This window comes from Gorilla gorilla, chromosome 6 (assembly GCF_029281585.2).
Source record: "Gorilla gorilla gorilla isolate KB3781 chromosome 6, NHGRI_mGorGor1-v2.1_pri, whole genome shotgun sequence".
In the NCBI taxonomy this organism is placed as follows: domain Eukaryota; kingdom Metazoa; phylum Chordata; class Mammalia; order Primates; family Hominidae; genus Gorilla; species Gorilla gorilla.
In genome coordinates this window covers 90,581,606-90,601,671 of record NC_073230.2, presented here as the reverse complement: position 1 = coordinate 90,601,671, position 20,066 = coordinate 90,581,606, and the positions used below count along the sequence as shown (strand labels likewise).

The 20,066-nt window shown below is 51.9% G+C and overlaps 1 protein-coding gene across 6 annotated transcripts in view; it reads right to left on the bottom strand.

Annotated features, from left to right (window-relative positions):
* Positions 1–10,757, bottom strand: part of TECPR1 (tectonin beta-propeller repeat containing 1) — a 36,517-nt gene extending 25,760 nt beyond the window's left edge. For 2 of the 6 annotated variants that reach the window (XM_055393184.2, XM_063708636.1), the window contains exons 1-6: positions 10,641–10,741; positions 9,933–10,062; positions 4,443–4,686; positions 3,401–3,583; positions 3,087–3,209; positions 1,984–2,109 (exon numbers count right to left, since the gene is read on the bottom strand). In XM_055393184.2, the coding sequence (XP_055249159.1) occupies positions 1,984–2,109; positions 3,087–3,209; positions 3,401–3,583; positions 4,443–4,667 (657 nt within the window). In that variant the 5' untranslated portion in view covers positions 4,668–4,686; positions 9,933–10,062; positions 10,641–10,741. Of the gene's footprint in view, positions 1–1,983; positions 2,110–3,086; positions 3,210–3,400; positions 3,584–4,442; positions 4,687–9,907; positions 10,063–10,640 lie in introns of all 6 variants that reach the window. The other 4 variants (XM_055393183.2, XM_055393182.2, XM_055393181.2 and 1 more) reach the window with 3 other exon arrangements.
* Between the last annotated feature and the right edge of the window lie 9,309 nt (positions 10,758–20,066).

The window sequence follows — 20,066 nt, the reverse complement described above, 5'->3', positions numbered from 1 at the left end:
CAGGACCCTCGGGACCTCTGCTGCCCTCAGGGGCTGCTTCGATTCCTCTGCTTAGTTCACAAACTCCTTGAGACAGGATTGCCTCTCTCTAAACAGCCACAGATCCACTACCCACCTACCCACCCACCCATCCACCCATCCATCCATCCATCTGCACACCCACCCATCTGTCCATCTGCACACACCTTCCATCCATCCACACATATAACCACCTATCCATCTATCCATACACCCACTCACCCACTCACCCATCTACCTACACACCCATCCATCCATCCACACACCCACCCACCCATCCATCCACCCATCTATCCATCCATCCGCACACCCACCCATCTGTCCATCTGCACACACCTTCCATCCATCCACACATATAACCACCTATCCATCTATCCATACACCCACTCACCCACTCACCCATCTACCTACACACCCATCCATCCATCCACACACCCACCCACCCATCCATCCACCCATCTATCCATCCATCCGCACACCCACCCATCTGTCCATCTGCACATACCTTCCATTCATCCACACATATACCCACCTATCCATCTATCCATACACCCACTCACCCACTCACCCATCTACCCACACACCCATCCATCCATGCACATACCCATCCATCCATCTACATACCCACCCACCCATCCACCCACCCACCCACCCATCCATCCGCACACCCACCCATCTGTCCATCTGCACATACCTTCCATTCATCCACACATATACCCACCTATCCATCTACCCATACACCCACCCACCCACCCATCCACACACCCATCCGCCCATCCACACACCCACCCACCCATCCATCCACCCATCCACCCACACACCCATCCATCCATCCATCCACCCACACACCCATCCATCCACCCATCTACCCACACACCCATCCACCCATCCATCCATCCATCCACCCACACACCCATCCATCCACCCATCCACCCACACACCCATCCACCCATCCACCCACACACCCATCCATCCACCCATCCATTCATCCATCCATCCATCCATCCATCCATCCATCCATCCATCCATCCGCACACCCACCCATCTGTCCATCTGCACACACCTTCCATCCATCCACACATATACCCACCTATCCATCTACCCATGCACCCACCCACCCACTCACTCACCCATCCACACACCCACCCACACACCCATCCATCCACACACCGACCCACCCATCCATCCACACATCCACCCACACACCCATCCATCCACCCATCCATACATCCATCTGCACAACCACCCATCTGTCCATCTGCACATACCTTCCATTCATCCACACATATACCCACCTATCCATCTACCCATACACCTACCCACCCACTCACCCACCCATCCACACACCCATCCACCCATCCACACACCCACCCACCCATCCATCCACACATCCACCCACACACCCACCCATCTATCCGCACACCCACCCATCTGTCCATCTGCACACATCTTCCATCCATCCACACATATACCCACCTATCCATCTACCCATGCACCCACCCACCCACTCACCCATCCACACACCCACCCACACACCCATCCATCCACACACACACCCACCCATCCATCCATCCACCCATCCATCCATCCATCTGCCCACACACCCACCCATCCACCCATCCATCCACACACCCACCTATCCATCCTTCTGCCCACACACCACCCATCCGTCCAGTGGCACACCTTCTGTCACCCACACACCCACCCCCACACTATTCCTGAAGACTGTGGGAGGCACCAGCAGGGAGCTCAGAAACTGTCTTGAGGAGGCCGCATTGATGTGCCTGAGCTGAGGCTGGGCACTGATCAGCACGCTGGGGGCTCGGAGGAGAGAAAGGCCAGGAGCAGGCATGGGGTGGGGGGGCCGGGGCTCCGGGGAGGAGCAAGACCCAGGGGGTGCACAGGGCAGGACCCACAGGAGGTGGGATCGTGGGGAGCCAGGGCAGGGAGAGGGGTTGGCCTTACCTTGCCCTGCAGAGACACAGCCCACACTGACAGGCGGCCCACGGGCTCCTCCGTGATCTCCCAGCCCCCTACAGAGAGGTCGTTGAAGGGGTCGGGCAGCTCCTTGGGGTCATCCTTCGAGGGGATCTGAAGGAAGGAAGTGAGAAACGGTAGCAGTCAGCGCCCAGTGGGCACCTGGGCATGCACCCACCTCCCGCCCGCCTGCCATCCGGACGTCCATTCTCCAGCCCAGCCTGCAGCTGCCTTAATTCACAGGGAAGGCAGCATCAGGACTGCGGGGGCCCCAGCCCAGCTAATTTTTGTATTTTCAGTAGAGACGTGGTTTCACCATGTTGGCCAGGCTGGTCTCAAACTCCCGGCCTCAAGTGATCCACCTGCCTTGGCTTCTCAAGTGCTAGGATTACAGGCATGAGCCATCGCACCCAGCCTCTACAAAAAATTTAAAAGTTAACCGGGCATGGTGGTGCATGCCTGTAGTCCCAGCTACTAGGGAGGCTGAGGTGGGAGGATTGCTTGAGCTCAGGAGTTCCAGGCTGCAGTGAGCTGTGACTGTACCACTGCACTCAACAGAGTGCAACAGAGCGAGACCCTATCTCTAAAAAGAAAAAAAAAAGGGCCAGCTCCCTGGTCTCCTGGCTTCTCCCAGTCCCAGGGGCAGCCCCACCTGACAGCCCTGTATGTCCCAGGGAGGCCTCCACTCATTGGACGCCACGCCAAGACCTGGGTCCAGTGCTGTGCTCCCTAAGCTGGGAGGTTCTTCTGGGTCATGGAGCAACGCTAGAGCCAGAGGTGCCTCCCTTGGCTGAGGGGGAGGACAAAGTGCCACATGGAGGCTCAGTCTGGGACAGAGCAGCTTGGACACCAGGGTCAGGGCAAGCTCTGTGCTGTCCTGGACCTGGCCTGGCTCCCTGTGTGACTATCTCCCAAGTGAAGGGACACGCCGTGTCGTGGTGTTCCCAGGACAGGAAACAGCTCAAAGGCCAGGTCCCGAGGTGGGCGTGGTGTCCCCTGGTGCACACAGGTGGGGAAGGTGGAGAGGAGGCTGCATGGGACAGTCTGTCCTGGCCCTATCCTGCCCCCAACCCACATTCAGGAACAGAGACCTTGGCCCAGATGTCCCGGGACTTGTATCTCCTGTACCGGATCCACTTCCGGCGCCGTACACAAGAATTCCACTTCTTGTCTTTCGTGTAGGTGGCGGGAAAGTCGATGGCGTACGTCCACCCCTGAAACACCAAGGAAGGGGCTCTCAGGCTCTGCGGGGAAGGCATTTGAAGAGCTGGGGAAGGTGGGGAGGGAGGGTGCGGCCTGAAACACCCGAGCTCAGGCACCACAGGGTGCAGGGGACAGAAGCAGGGACAGGCGGGAGGCACCCCCTCCCCACAGGGCAGTCATGGAGGGTCCCAAGTTCACCTACCCCTTTCTCAGTGGGTTCACCTCCAAAATTCTCATCCACGTACCAGTCAGACTCCCACTCCCAGTGCGGCGAGGGCAGTGCCACCCTGTCCAGCGGACAGTGCTGGAGCCCACTCACGTCACTCCACCCCCAGCGGTCACTCAGCAGGAGCTTCTCACAGAAGCCGCCCACGGGATTCCAGCGCTGAGGGCCGGGGACACAGAGGCGGCCTTGGACCCAAGCCCGCTGGGTGGGAACCCAGGCGGGCCAGGCATCTCCAGGACCAGCTGACCCTGCCCAGCCGACCCCCTCATTGATCTCCAGAATAGGAAGTGAGCAGAGGGCCTGTGTGGGACCCAGCAACTGGGGACCCCCATGCCACTTCATCATGAGCCAGCAAGTACATCAGCACAGCCCCAAAGGGCAAAGAACCCTCCTGCCAGCCACGGCGCTGTGAGCAGGGCAGGCGGTGGAGGGCACACCTTGTCCTGGGCTCCCAGAAACCACTGGAGCCTGCCCTCGTGGGGACCTGGCCAGACTGCTTTGGTGAGGACACAATAGTGGCTTCAGCCTCAAAGACCCTGGATACTATGCAACTTGAATTTTTTTTTGGAGGGGCGGGGTGCAGGGGGACAGGGTCTTGCTCTGTTGCCCAGGCTGGAGTGCAAGACACGATTATGGCTCACTACAGCCTTGACCTCCCTGGCTCAAGTGATCCTCCTGCCTCAGCCTCCTAAGTAGCTGGGACTAAAGGTGCACACCACCACACCCTGCTAATTCTTGTATTTTTTTTTTTGTAGAGGCAGAGATTCACCACGATGCCCAGGCTGGTCTCAAACTCCTGAGCTCAAGCGATCTGCCCGCCACAGCCTTCCAAAGTGCTGGGATTACAGGCGTGAGTCACCACGCCTGGCAGCAACTCAGATTTTAAGTACAAGGAAGGAAATGAAGGCAGGAACTGGTGGGGAATCTGGGGCCTCTATTTCCCTTCTGTGGTTCATCATTTTAACCAATAACCCAGCGAACTGACCCGCTCGGCAACTCCAACCATGAGGGTCGCTACCTGATTCTCATAGGCCTCCTCTCGGCGGCGGATGGGGACATCGCTGGCACACACATACACGTAGACCTGGTTGTCACAGGCAATGCCCCAGCAGCACTGCGTGGTGGCGCTGACGCGCTTGAACTCCAGCTGGGAGTCCTTGCACAGTTCCCAGTACTGGCCTGCTGTGGACAGCGTGTACACTCTCCCGAAGAGGTCCACCGCCCACAGCACTGAGTTGGGCATGGCGGCGGCTGGAGGTAACCTGCGGCAGGAGGACGAGGGCCAGCGTTCAGGCTCCCAGCCCAGGGGACATCAGAGTCATGGGAAACCTGGGAGACTTCTACTGTGACTATTTATTCTTTTTCTCTTTTTTTTTTTTTTTTTGAGATGGAGTCTCACTCTGTCGCCCAGGCTGGAGTGCAGTGGCGCAATCTTGGCTCACTGCAACCTCCACCTCCCGGGTTCAAGCAATTCTCCTGCCTCAGCCTCCCAAGTAGCTGGGATTATAGGCACCTGCCACCATACCCAGCTAGTTTTTGTATTTTTAGTGGAGACGGGGTTTCGCCACGTTGGCCAGGCTGGTCTCGATCTCCTGACCTTGTGATCTGCCCGTCTCAGCCTCCCAAAGTGCTGGGATTACAGGCGTGAGCCACCGTGCCCGGCCAACTGCTTATTCTTTGTTTTTTTGTTTATTTTTTTGAGACGGAGTCTTGCTCTGTTGCCCAGGCTGGAGTGCAATGGCACGATCTTGGGATCTTGGCTCACTGCAACCTCCACCTCCCAGGTTTTCTCCTGTTTCAGCCTCCCCAGTAGTTGGGACTACAGGTGCACGCCACCACGCCTGGCTAATTTTTGTATTTTTAGTAGAGACATGATTTCACCATGTTGGACAGGCTGGTCTCGAACTCCTGACCTCAGGTGATCCACCTGCCTCTGCCTCCCGAAGTGTTGGGATTACAGGCATGAACCACCACGCCCGGTCTCTTTTTTGTTTTTGAAAGAATTTAAAAATAGATCACTTGAGGCCAGGAGTTCAAGACCAGCCTGGTCAACATGGTGAAACCTCATCTCTACTAAAAATACAAAAATTAGCCAGGCACAGTAGTGTGTGCCTGTAGTCGCAGCTACTCAGGTGGCTGAGGCAGGATAATGGCTTGAACCCGGGAGATGGAGGCTGCAGTAAGCAGACACAGTGCCACTGCACTGCAGCCTAGGTGACAGAGGGAGTCCCTTTCTCAAAAAAAAAAAAGGAATTTAAAAAGTAGAAACAGGGTCTTGCTCGGTCACCCAGGCTGGAGTGCAGTGGTTTGATTACAACTCGTTGCGGCCTCGAACTCCTGGGCTCAAGTGATCCTCCTACCTCAGCCTCCTGGGACAACAGGCATGCACCACCATACCCAGCTAATTAAAAAAATTTTTTTTGTAGAGACAGAGTCTCACTATGTTGCCCAAGCTGGTCTCAAACTCCTGGTCTCAAGCAATCCTCCCATCTCGGCCTCCCAAACTGCTAGGATTACAGCCTTGAGCCACCATGCCTGGCCAGATCTTTGTTTTCAAAAGAATTAATGAAAGCTTACAGGTTTAGTTGAATCTCGAAAGATATAACTACCCCACTACTTCCCCAGGGGTCCCTCCCCAGAGTGGGCAGGTCTCCCCGCCATGTTGGCCTCTATCTGGGCATAGTGAGGGCACGTTGAGAGCCAACGTGACCACGTGAATTCAGGGACGTAGGGGTCTTTTCTTCATGCACCCTCAGTGACTCCTTCCTTCTCTTCCCCCGGCTCTCTTCTTCTGCCATTCTCTACTCCTTTTTCTTTTCTTTTCTTTTTTATTTTTTAAGAGAGTATCTTGCTCTGTTGTCCAGACTGGAGTGCAGTGGTGCAATCATAGCTCACTGCAGCCTTGAACTCCTGAACTCAAGCCATCCTCCTGCCTCAGCCTCCTGAGTGGCTGGGACTACAGGCATGTGCCACCATACCTGGCTAATTTTTAAAAATTTTTTTGTAGAGATGGGGTCTCGCTATGTTGCCCAGGCTGGTCTTGAACTCCTGGCCTCAAGCGATCCTCCCACCTTGGCCTCCCGAAGCACTGGGATTACAGACGTGAGCCACTGCACCCAGCCCTTTCTCTCTTCTTTCTCTGTGCTTTGTAGGCATAACCAAGGCTATTGCTAAGCTCTGCCACTGACCACCCCTGGCCCCACCTCCAGGGCCCACAGTGCTGTTGCACCCAGGGGTGTCCTTCCTGGAGCCCTGGCTCCTGATAGGAACAGTCTTTCCACCGTGGCAGGGCCACATGGCCAGACACAAGGCAGCCAAACACAGAGCTACTGGATGAAGCCACCAGGGCCATCACCTGAGAAGCTCTGCCCGACAGGGCGGCTCCTAGATCCAACCCAGGACACTGGCCCGGGGCCTGAAGAGAGGAAAGAGCCTGCAGATGAAGACATGGCCAGTCTGACTTAAAAACCGGAGCAAAAGGAGACAGGCAGAGTTTATTTAGGTGCCTGGAGGCTGGGCCCAGTGCTCCCGCAGCATGCCAGAGCCATGCGGGTGCTCCAGATGGCCGGGTGACTGTGACGATGGCACGAGATAGAAGCATGTCTGAAAAGAGGAGCAGCTGCCACCGGCAAAAAAAAAAAAAAAAAAGCCAGGTGCGGTGGCTCACACCTGTAAACCCAGCACTTTGGGAGGCCAAGGCGGATGGATCACCTGACGCCGGGAGTTTGAGACCAGCCTGGCCAACATGGTGAGACTCCATCTTTACTGAAAAAAAAGGCGAAAATTAGCCAGGCACAGTGGCACGTGCCTGTAATCTCAGTTACTCAGGAGACTGAGGCAGGAGAATCGCTGGAACCAGGAGGTGGAGGTTGCAGAGAGCCGAGATTGCACCACTGCACTCCAGCCTGGATGACAGAGTAAGACTCCGTCTCAAAAAAAAAAACAAAACAAAAAACTAGGCTCTTTGGGGACAAGGTGTATCTTTTTTTTTTTTTTTTTTGACAGAGTCTTCCTCTACTCCCAGGCTGGAGTGCAGTAGCATAATCACAGCTCACTGAAACTTCCACCTTCTGGGTTCAAGTGATTCTCCTGCCTCAGCCTCCCAAGTAGCTGGGATTACAGACCTGCACCACCACATCTGGCCCATTTTTGTATTTTTAGTAGAGATGGGGTTTTGTCACTTTGGCCAGGCTGGTCTCGAACTCCTGGCCTCAGGTGATCCGTCCCAAAGTGCTACGATTACAGGCAGGAGCCCCTGGCCCTGGCCGGGACAAGGTATATCTTACAAACACCAAGAAGACAGAATGCAGGTTGAGAAGGAAGTGAGTGAGAGGGTGAGGAACAGGAAGACAGGAAGCAGAACAAAAGCTCAGCTCTGGGAAACTCCCATAACAGGAAGTGGGGGAAAAGAATAGGAGGGAGACTGCCCAGCAGAATGGAGGAAGCCCGGGGAGTAAGAGCCCCTCCCAGAGCAGCTGACCTCCTCCACCCCAGGACACCAAGGCCCGTCAAACATATGAGAAAATCAGAACACCAGCTTTCTGGAACCACCTGAAACTGAGCTGGGACCCCTGGTGACCCCTTCGTGCCTCACTGATCAGGACTGAGGGTCCCTCTAGCACCTTCACAGTGACTAAGGGAGTCCAGAGCTGCCTGGATCTCAGAATGCTGCATTCTGGGATCCTCACTTTCTTGTACCACCAAAAGCTAACTAACCTCTCTGTGCCTTAATTTCCTAATCTATAAAAGGCAGAATAGGGCTGGGCGTGGTGGCTCATGCCTGTAATCCCAACACTTTGGGAGGCCAAGGCGGGCAGATTGCTTGAGGCCAGGAGTTTGAGACCAGCCTGGCCAACACGGTGAAACCCGTCTCTACTAAAACTACAAAAATTAGCCGGCTTGGGAGGCTGAGGCAGGAGAATCGCTTGAACCTGGTAGGAGGAGGTTGTAGTGAGCCAAGATCGTGTCACCACACTCCAGCCTGGCCAACACAGCAAGACTCCATCTCAAAAAAAAAAAAAGAAAAACAAAAAACCAAGTCCCTTTCAGGTCTGAGTCTTCAGCCTCTTCATTTCCATAATAGTCTCTGCACACAGTGGGTGTTGAAACAACATTTAAGGATAATCACCACCACCTACCTCCAACACACTGCCAACTCCCTGATCTAAGACAGAAATACTTCTCCAGGGAAAACAAATGCCACAAATAACTTGAAAAGTAAGGTCATAATTGGTGGACAGATATGTGATAAAGCAAGTAAAGTGTCAATAGTAGAATCTAGTTGGTGGGGATGGGGATGCTGACTGTATAATTCTTTCATCTTGGCGGTACGTGGGAAAATCTTCAATAAAATGCTAGGGGAAGACGAAGGTTTTTTTTTTTTAATTGTCACTTTCTATAGTGTTAAATATAAGTTAGCCTTCAAAGATAGCTCAGAAGCCAGGTGCAGTAGCTCATGCCTATAATCCCAGCCCTTTTCGAGGCTGAGGTGGGAGGATCGCTTGAGCCGAGGAGTTCAAAACCAGCCTAAGCAACAAAGGGAGACCCCATCTCTATAAAAATAAAAAGTTAAAAAAAAAAATTAGCCAGGTGTGGTGGCACATGCCTGTGATCCTAGCTACTTGGGAGGCTGAGGCAGGAGGATCACTTGAGCCCAGGAGTTTGAGGCTACAGTGAGCTATGATTGTGCCACTGCACTCCAGCCTGGGCAGCAGAGCGAGACCCTGTCTCAAAAAGGAAAACAAACAACAACAACAACAACAAAACAAAGATAGCTCAGAATTCACTGGATAAGCAAGCAGTTTAGCTAGATTCAGTCTGCAGGTTGAGCTCAATGAAAGGAGATTTTGACTTTCCTTCAAATAAATGACTAAGCACTAATTTCCTCATAGACATCATTGAATCTTCTGGGCAGTTAATGGGAGAAGACTCTGCTACAGTGAAAGGGAGGGGTGGGGGGTTGCTGTATTTACAAACTCCCTTCAGAGTAGAGACCCAGGCACCCGTCATCACTTCCTAGCTACAGTTGACATCCGGTAACCATCCTTGGTCAGCCACACTTTCTTTCTGCCTCTGCCAAGAGGCTCCCCCTAGCTCCTCATGGGCCACTTTCTGGCTGTGAGCTGATCAGGCAACTTACACAGGGTCACTGGGTCAGAGGACTCTTGAAAGGGGGGTTGGAACATGAAGCCCCATGATTCAGGGATCCTGGGACTTGTTTGTTTTGTAGGGTTAGAGGGATGGAGGAAAATCTTCCAAATCAGCAGCCTCGAATTCACCAAGAATTTCTACAAGATGAATTTGAGTTGAACCTTCAGTCGTTCCACGAAGAAGGTCTGCTCGCCACCCTCAAAGCCATCTGCCTTTCTGTCTCAGTTTATTCACAGATCCTTTCAGAGACCAAAAAAAGCACCCAAGAGAGGCGGGGACAGAGATGTGGTAGAGGAAAAGACACAGTACAAAGAACGCTCCGCAAGCACTTACTTCCTCTGAGCCTTAGGAGTCCTACCTAAAAGGTTTCTTGCTTGTTTTTCTATTACACTGTCACTCCCATCCGGTATGCAAACAGTCGGCAATGCCTACTACAGTAGCTCGCTGGCTGCCAGGTGCAGGGGCTGTTCAAAAGCGACATCAGGGTCCTAAAAGGTGGGAAAAAGCAGCAGAACTTGCATGGTAGTTGATTCTTTCCTGAAGAATAGGGTCCGCCCAGCCCCACCGGGCAGGAGGTGTCCTGAGTCAGCCTGGCGTTCAGCCCAGTGCTGTGCACTTGGGTGACAGGTGGGGCCCCTGCACTGCCACCAGTAGCATATGTCGGAGCTCTGGGCCCTGACCATCTGCCAAAGCTAATCTTACGACAAGCAGATTTGCTCCCATCAATACCCAGGGAGAGGGCTAGGCAGGCCCCCTTGCTGCGTGATTCTCGAAAACAACCAGGATCCCGCGATCCGCTTCTCCTATGGCTCCAGTCCAAAGGCTGGAATGGGGGCGTCACCTGCACCAGGCAACTTCGCTAGCCTGTGGGCGTTCCAGGGCAGGGGACGGGGGCGGCACCTTCCAGGTGTGCAGGCGAGAGGACAAGTGCGGTCCCTCCTTCCTCCCTCCCCGCGAGCAAACAGCCTGGGGGTGGTGGCGAAGGCGGCGTGCCCAGCCCTTCATCGCCCCATTCTTTCCCACGGCCCTGGCCGCCGCTGCAGTTGGGGCGCCACTCTGCACTCACCTGGGCCCGCGCCGGGCGGGGCGAAGTCGCGGTGGTAGGTCCTCGGCGTCCGGGAGGAGCGGACCGGCCCTCCCGGGGACCGGGCAAGAGGGTGGGCCGGAAGCGGCATCAGGCCCCGTGCCCATTGGCCAGCCTCGCCAGGGCGCTGCGGCCTGGGACGTGCGATTGGCTGCGGTGCGCCGCGTCGGCGCTGGCTTCGAGGTCGCGCGCCCGCCCACTTCCGGGGTCGCGCCAGGTCAGGAGTCCAGAGTCGGCTGAAGCGAGTTCCCGCGTTCTCTCTGGCGGCGCGACACCGGCCCGTGGACCGCCCGGCCGCCCTCCAGGACCCGGTCTGCAGGAGCGGAGAGGGCGGTGTGGACACCACCTGCAGGCGAGGAGAAGGGGTGGCGGGGAGGGTACCTGGGTGCGTGGCTGTGCGGCGTCAGGAGGAGCAGGGTGTGGGCGCCCGGCCTGGGGCGTGGAGAGGACGCAGGGAACAGGTGTCTTCCTGGTATCCATCGAACTGAAACGTAGCCCTTGAGCACACACTACACTTAAAGCTTTACTCTTTCGAGGAGGAGTCCTGGAAGCACATGTGATTTTGTGACTATAGCATGGTGTGGTGTCAGTAACAGGCCCTGGATTGCTCAAACTCTATTGCCAGTGACAAAACCCAGTGTAAGCTGGCCTAATATATTAATAGTAATATGCGAGTCCTCCCGGGGTGGCGGGCACTGACGTAAGTGCTTTACTTGGGTCTTCTCATTTCATCCTCCCAGCAACCCAAAGAGCTGGCGGCGTCATTCCCATTTTACAAATGCGAACACGGGCTCAGAGATGGAGCGACTCACGTTGTAAGCGATGGAACTGGGATTTGAAAACACTGTATCCCGCCTGGCAGAAAACTGGCAAGGTTAGGATGGAGAAAGGAGAAAAAAGAAAGATGTCGGCCAGGTGCGGCGGTTCATACCTGTAATCCCAGCACTTTGGGAGGCCAAGGCGGGCGGATCACTTGAGGTCAGGGGTTTGAGACCAGCCTGGCCAAGATGGTGAAACCCCGTCTCTAGTAAAAATGCAAAATTAGCCAGGGGTGGTGGCGCATGCCTGTAATCTCAGCTACTCGGGAGACTGAGGCAGGAAAATCGCTTGAACCGGGGAGGTGGAGGTTGCAGTGAGCTGAGATCGTGCCACTGTGCCACCGCACTACAGCCTGGGTGACAAGAGCAAAACTCCTTCTCAAAAAAGAAAAAAAAGGGCATCTGATGGAAGGCTAGATACTACCCAACATTGAGCTAAAACAATGTCACCTGGTTGGACCTAGGGACCTATTCCTGCTCCCCCTCCCCCTCCAGTTCTGTCTCATTTCTGGGGTTGCACACAGGCTTTTCCTGGGCCTTCATGTTTGGGGAAGCCCCACACAGGCCAGCTCCAGTGGAAGAAAACGCCCCCAGAAGCTTCTTGTTCACCCCAGATGGCTCTGCGGAGTCCTGTGTCTGACCCTGACTTTAGCTTGGGCCTGGCATTTGTGGACTTCGTCTGGAGATGTGGGCAGAGCCCCCCTCAAGCATAAGGGCTCAGCCAGGCACAGGGGATGGCTCCTCAGAGGAAGATCAGGGTGCTATTAGCAGAAGGAAGATGAGTGGGCCGGGCGCAGTGGTTCACACCTGTAATCCCAGCACTTTGGGAGGCCGAGGCGGGTGGATCACAAGGTCAGGAGATGAGACCATCCTGGCTAACATGGTGAAACCCCGTCTCTACTAAAAACAAAAAATTAGCCGGGTGTGGTGGCGGGCGCCTGTAGTCCCAGCTACTTGGGAGGCTGAGGCAGGATAATGAGGCGGAGCTTGCAGTGAGCTGAGATTGTGCCACTACACTCCAGCCTGGGCAACAGAACAAAACTCTGTCTCAAAAAAAAAAAAAAAAAAAGGAGGATGAAGGAGGATGAGTGGTCGCTAGACTGCTGGAGAAACAGTCTAGAGGTAGGGAGCCCTGGGTTCTGTCCTGCCTGTGACACTCTGTAGCCATTTATCTCCTCTTTAGCTTTAGCTTCCACATTAAAAGAGGCATTGAAAAAAAATGAAAAAGAGGCATTGAATTAGGAGCTTTCTGTGGCCCCTTGCAGTTTTCATGTGTGGTGACAAAGTTCAATATAGTTTTCCTGAATTCAGGGGCTTGGGGACCCATGTCCCCCTATCCCGAGTTCTTTTTTTTTTTTTTTTTTTATTTGAGAGGGAGTCTCACTCTGTCACCCAGGCTGCAGTGCAGTGGTGAGATCTCAGCTCACTGCAACCTCCACCTCCCAGGTTCAAGCGATTCTCCTTTCTCAGCCTCCTGAGTAGCTGGGACTACAGGTGTGTGCCACCACGCCAGGCTAATTTTTTTATTTTTAGTAGAGACAGGATCTCATCATGTTGGCCAGGCTGGTCTTGAACTCCTGACCTCAGGTAATCCACCCATCTCAGCCTCCCAGAGTGCTGGGATTATAGGCATGAGCCAGCATGCCCGGCCAAAAGTTTGCTTTTTTTGAGTCTGTGATCAGCCTTTCACTGAATACACAATTTACATGTGAGAGTGGGTAGAGGAATAGTCACATATGCCCTACTCACTGTCTGGCTCAGTGAATCTGCATTTTGTATAAACCATAGGGCAGAGGAAGAAATCACATATGCATTTGTCTTCAGTGAGCGGAAGGCTGACTTTCTGCATTGTACCTGTGAAGATAAGCCATCAATTTACATTGCCAGGGAAAATTCATCAGAACTGTTTTAGGGCAAAGATCTTGAGGCCCGAAAGGAATTTGCTTGTGGAGAAATTGTGAGGGGGGTATGTAGCTCTTTTGAACTTTCTAGCTATCTTATTGAAGAATAAAATGGGAGGCAGGTTTGTCTGATGCGACCCTCAGCTTGACTTTTCTCTTTGGCTTAGTGATCTTGGGGTCCCGAGATTTATTTTCCTTTCACAGTAGGATACATTGATCAGGTCAGTGCCACAGTACAAGGGTCAGAAGTGTTTGAACCTGAGTGACTCCATCTTGAACAGGGGCTGGGTAAAATGAGGCTGAGAACTGCTGGGCTCCATCCCCAGGAGGTTGGGCATTCTTGGTCACAGGATGAAATAGGAGGTTAGCAGGTTTGGTATCACAAGATACAGGTCACAAAGCCCCTGCTGATAGAAGAGGATGCGGTAAAGAAGCCAGCCAAAACCACGATGGTGATGAAAGTGACTTCTAGTTGTCCTCACCGCTCATTATACTCTAATTATAATACAATAGCATGCTAAAAGACACTCCTATGGGTGCTGTGACAGTTTATAGATGCCATGGCAACGTCAGGAAGTTACCCTATATGGTCTGAAAAGGAGGGGAAACCTTAGTTCCAGGAATTGCCCTCTGCTTTCCTGGAAAACTCATGAATAATCCACCCCTTGTTTACCATAGAACCAAGAAATAACTATAAGTATACTCAGTCCAGCAGCTCATGCTGCTGCTCTGGCTGTGGAGTAGTCATTCTTTTATTCCTTTACTTTCTTTTATTTTTTATTTATTATTATTATTATTATTATCTTATTTGAGATGGAGTCTCTGTCGCCCAGGCTGGAGTGCAGTGGCGCGGTCTTGGCTCACTGCAACCTCCGCCTCCTGGGTTCAAGTGATTCTCCTGCCTCAGCCTCCTGAGTAGCTGGGATTACAGGCGCACGCCAGCATGCCCGGCTGATTTTTATATTTTTAATAGAGATGGGATTTCACCATGTTGGCCAGGCTGGCCTCAAACTCCTGACCTCAGGTGATCCGCTCACCTCGGCCTCCCAAAGTGCTGGGATTACAGGCGTGAGCCACCACGCCTGGCCTGGAGTAGTCTTTTATTCCTTTACTTTATTATTATTATTTTTTTTGAGATAGAATCTTGCTCTGTTGCCCAGACTGGAGTGCAGTGGCACTATCTCAGCTCACTGCAACCTCCACCTCCCGGATTCAAGCAATTCTCCTGCCTCAACCTCCTGAGTAGCTGGGATTACAGGTGCATGCCACCACACCCAGCTAATTTTTGTATTTTTAGTAGAGACGTGGTTTCACCATGTTGGCCAGGATGTTCTTGAACTCTTGACCTCAAGTGATCAGCCCACCTTGGCTTCCCAAAGTGCTGGGATTACAGGTGTAAACCACTGCACCCAGCCTGTTCATTTACTTTCTTAATAAGCTTGCTTTCACTTTATGGACTTGCCCCAAACTCTTTATTATGTGAGGTCCAAGAACCCTCTCTTGGGGTCTGAATCGAGGCCCCTTTGCAGTATAACAAGGATCAGGAGTAGACAAAGAAAAGTCCAGGTCCCTGGCTCAACAGAAACTACTCTCCAGCAAACAAGATAAAACTTGCTATCTCCCTTTAATTGAAGTCCCTAATGTTTGTGTCCCAGTAGGCATCCATATGGTCTCTGTATTTACCAGCGGCTGGAAGCTCGCTTTGTACATTACTCTGCACGACACCACATGACTGCTCCTGACAGTAATTTGAGGAGCTTCTGGTGATGGTAAACTTACACAGTATGTTCAAAACCAACCTACAATCTGTGTTACGCCTGTATGTTTCACAAGGAACATGTCTGTATATTTCGACTCCAGAAATATAATTTGTCAAACCAATTATCGTACCTAAAATGTCTTGTGCTGTGTTTTATAATAATTTACACAAATGAGTTTCATTTCATGTAATTAACCTATTCCAGTGTGATGTTTCTCACCCCAACTTTGTCAGCCCTCTTTCCAGCACAGAAACAGATTCCGCTAACCATTGCCAAAGGCAGGACCTGTGAACAGCTGAAGCATCTCCTGGTCTCTGCTCTGCTGAGCCTTCCATAGCAAATCCCAGGCAGACAGGGTCCTGAGGATTGATGGCACCTGAGCAGCAGTTGTGACCTTCTGCAACATTCTCTTATGCCTCTCTGAAAGCCAGTAATCTCCCGGCATGGTGGCTCATGCCTGTAACGTCAGAGTTTAGGAAAGCGGAGGTGGGAGGATCACTTCAGGTCAGGAGTTTGAGACCAGCCTGGGCATCAAAGTGAGCCTCTATCCCTACAAAACATTTTTTTAATTAGCCAGGTGTGGTAGTGCATGTCTATGGTCCCAGTTACTAGGGAGGCTGAGGCAAGAGGATCGCTTAAGCCCAGGAGGTTGAAGCTGCAGCGAGCTGTGATTGCACCACTGCACTGCAGCCTAGGTGATAGAGCAAGACCCTGTCTCAAAAGAAAAAAGAAGGGCCGGGCATGGTGGCTCACTCCTGTAATCCCAGCAGTTTGGGAGGCCGAGGCAGGCAGATCACGAGGTCAGGAGATTGAGACCATCCTGGCTAGCACGGTGAAACCCTGTCTCTACTAAAAATAAAAAATATCAGCCGGGCATGGTGGCACGCGCCTGTAGTCCCAGCTACTCGGTAGGGCGAGACAGGAGAATCGCTTGAACCTGGGAAGCGGAGGTTGCAGTGAGCTGATATCGCGCCACTGCACTCCAGCCTGGGTGACAAGGCAAAACTCTGTCTCAAAAAAAAAAAAAAAAAAGAAAAGAAAGAAGAAAAAGAAACAAATGGTCAATAAACTTATGAAAAAGTGCTCAACTACAGCGATAAGCAGGAAAATGCAAATTAAACCCACAATGAGTTGCCTGCCAGACAGGCTAAGGGAGTAGAAGTACGAGCTGGTGCCATCACTGGGGAAATCAGTGACATGACCTCATAGAGCTGAAGCTAAGACTGTGCTGTGGCCCAGCAGTAATTTACGTGCTGTACGTACACACCTTACCAGCATTCTCTATGTAACGACAGCCCCAGGTGTCCATCTGTAGTGGAATGCATGATCGGTGTGATGGAGTCACATTAGGTTGCTGCAAAAGGACTTGTGGTTTTGGCCATTAAAAGTAATGACAGGGTGGGTGCGATGGCTCACACCAGTTATCCCAACGCTTTGGGAGGCCGAGGTGGGCAGATCACTTGAGGTCAGGAGTTTGAGACCAGCCTGGCCAAAATGGCAAAACTCTCTGCTCAAAATACAAAAATTAGCTGGGCATGGTGGCACACACCTGTAATCCCATCTACTCAGGAGGCTGAGGCAGGAAAATCGCTTGAACCCAGGAGGTGGAGGTTGCAGTGAGATGAGATCATGCAACGACACTCCAGCCTGGGCAACAGAGTGAGACTCCGTCTCAAAAAAAAAGAAAAAAGTCCAGGCACAGTAGCTCACGCCTGTAATCCTAGCACTTTGGGAGGCCGACGCAGGTGGATCACCTGAAGTCAGGAGTTCGAGACCAGCCTGGCCAACATGGCAAAACCTCATCTCTACTAAAAATACAAAAATTAATTGGGCATGGTGGCACATGCCTGTAATCCCAGCTACTCAGGAGGCTGAGGCAGGAGAATCACTTGAACCCCAACGGTGGGGGGAGGTTGCAGTGAGCCAAGATCGCACCACACCACTGCACCCCAGCCTGGGTGACAGAGTAAGACTCCTCCAAAATAAATAAATAAGTAAAAGTAATGACAAAAACCACAATTTCTTTGGCACCAACCTAATACAGTGTAATATTATTGGTAACAAAACAATGAAGTACAACTAAATGCAACAACATGAATGAGTCTTGAACATATGCCAAGGAGAGAAAAACCAAACACAAAAGAATATATGTGATCCCATTGACATGTGAATTTCAAAAACAGCCAAGAACTTTATTATAGTGTTTGAGAGTGTATGTTTGGTAGTAAAAGTATAAAGGCAGCCAGGCGCAGTGGCCCACCCTTGTAATCCTAGCACTTTGGGAGGCCGAGGCGGGTGGATCACAAGGTCAGGAGACCAGCCTGGCCAACATGGTGAAATCCCATCTCTACTAAAAATACAAAAAATTAGCTGGGAGTGGTGGCGTGTGCCTGTAATCCCAGCTATTTGGGAGGCTGAGGCAGAAGAATCGCTTAAACCCAGGAGGCAGAGGTTGCTGTAAGCTGAGATGGCGCCACTGCCTTCCAGCCTGGGCGACAGAGCGAGACTCCATCTCAAAAAAAAAAAAAAAATGTATAAAGACGAGGTGATTAGCATAATGTTACAACAACCAGGATGTGGATGCCTTTGGGGCAGGAAAGGAACACAGAGGGTTGGCCGTGGCCGGCAAGATTCTCATGCTTGACCTTGGTGGTGTCAGGTTTTGCTTTACAATAATTCACAAGATTTATGTCTGATATGCTTTTCTCTGTGTCTTATGTTTTACAATTAAGGAAAGGTTTTACAAAGCACATATGGTCCAGCCTGGCCAACATAGTGAAACCTGTCTCTACTAAAAAATACAAAATTAGCTGGACATGGTGGTGCGGGCCTGTAGTCCCAGCTACCTGGGAGGCTGAGGTGGGAGGATCACTTGAGCCTGGGAGGTGGAGCAAATCACCTAATTTTACATGAATGGGATAACTTATCAAGTGACAGCATCACATGATTTGTGTGTGTGTGTGTGTGTGATGGGGTCTTGCTCTGTCACCCAGGCTGGAGTGCAGTGGCATAATCATAGTTCACAGTAGCCTCAACCTCCTGGGCTCAAGCAATCCTCCACCCCCAGCCTCTTGAGTAGCTGCGAGTGTAGGTCTGCACCACTATGCCTGGCTAATCCCAGCCTCTTGAGTAGCTGGGAGTATAGGTCTGCACCACCATGCCTGGCTAATTTTTTCGTTTTTTTTTTTTTGAGATGGAGTTTTGCTCTCGTTGCCCAGCCTGGAGTGTGGTGGTACGATCTTGGCTCACTGCAAACTCCGCCTTCCAGTTTCAAGCGATTCTCCTGCTTCAGCCTCCCGAGTAGCTGAGATTACAGGCGCACACAACCACGCCTTGATAATTTTTGTATTTTTAATAGAGACAGGGTTTCACCATGTGGGCCAGACTGGTCTCAAACTCCTGACCTTGTGATCTGCCGGCCTCGGCCTCCCAAAGTGCTGGGATTACAGGCGTGAGGCACCGCACCCAGCCACTAACTTTTTTTTTTTTTTTTTGAGACGGAGTCTCACTCTGTCGCCAGGCTGGAGTGCAGTGGCGCGATCTCACGATTATTTGAGGGAGCCTTCCTTGGAGCTCATCACATGTAAGGGCAGACCCAGTAGCTGTTATCAGCCCCATCTGTCAACGGAGAGAGAAAGTAACTTGCCTAAGTTCACACAGCTAGTCAGAATTCTTGGTTTGCTGAGGAAGGATGAACCATCATAGGCTGGAAATGAAATAGGTCAAAACTCCTTCAAATAATTTTATAAACGTTGGCTCAACTTTTTGAGAATGAAAATAATACATGTCTATTTATAACACTTATTAATTTGGTTTTACCTACATTTTTCTTTTTTTTTTTTTGGAGATACAGTCTCGCTGTCGCCCAGGCTGGAGTGAAATGGCGTGATCGCGTCTCATTGTGACCTCTGCCTCAAGTGATTCTCGTGCCTCAGCCTCTACAGTAGCTGGGATTACAGGTGCTCACCACCATGCCTGGCTAATTTTTGTATTTTTAGTAGAGACGGAGTTTTGCCATGTTGGCCAGGCTGGTCTCAAACTCCTGACCTCAAGTGATCCACCCGCCACAGCCTCCCAAAGTGTTGAGATTACAGGCATGAGCCACAGCACCCAGCCATTATGTACATATTTCAAATCACATTTTGTAGAGAGATTATCTTTAGTAAATGCTTTTCTTTTTTTGTTTTTAGAGACACAGTCTCACTATATTGCCCAAGCCAAAGTGCAGGTGTGATCATTGCACACGACAGCCTCAAACTCCTGGGCTCAAGCAATCTTCCTGCCTCAGCCACCTGAGTAGCCAGGTGTGGATCAGTAGTGGGACTCTGCTGGTGAATAGCCATTGCAACCTGGGCAATATAGCAAGACCTTGTAATCCCAGTACTTTGGGAGGCCTGGGCAGGTGGGTGGATCACTTGAAGTCAGGAGTTTGAGACCAGCCTGTTCAACATGGTGAAACCCCATCTTTACTAAAAATGCAAAAATTAGCCAGGCATGGTGGCGAGTGCCTGTAATCCCAGCTACTTGGGAGGCTGAGGCAGAAGAATCTCTGTAAGATAAAAGCCTATAAGATAAAAAACAAGTTGGTTACTTCCAATATACAATGATGGTACCAGCAATGGGTAAACATTTCCATTCAAAAGGGAGAAATTGGCCAACAGAAAGAGGTAACAGACTCCAGGCAAGTCTGAAACCCAGCAGGGCAGACATTAAGCCTTAAAGCTTAATCTCCCTTTACTCCATGTCAAGGGAGAGCCCCCATGACTGTTCTCCCAGGTTAGAGTCTGCTGCCTGTGGCTTTTCCAGGCTGAGGATGCCAGCAGCTGGTGGATCTACCTTTCTTGGGTCTGGTCTGGAGAGTAGTGGTCCCCTTCCCACAGCTGCACTAGGCAGTGCCCCAGTGGGGCCTCTATGTGTGGGATCCAACCC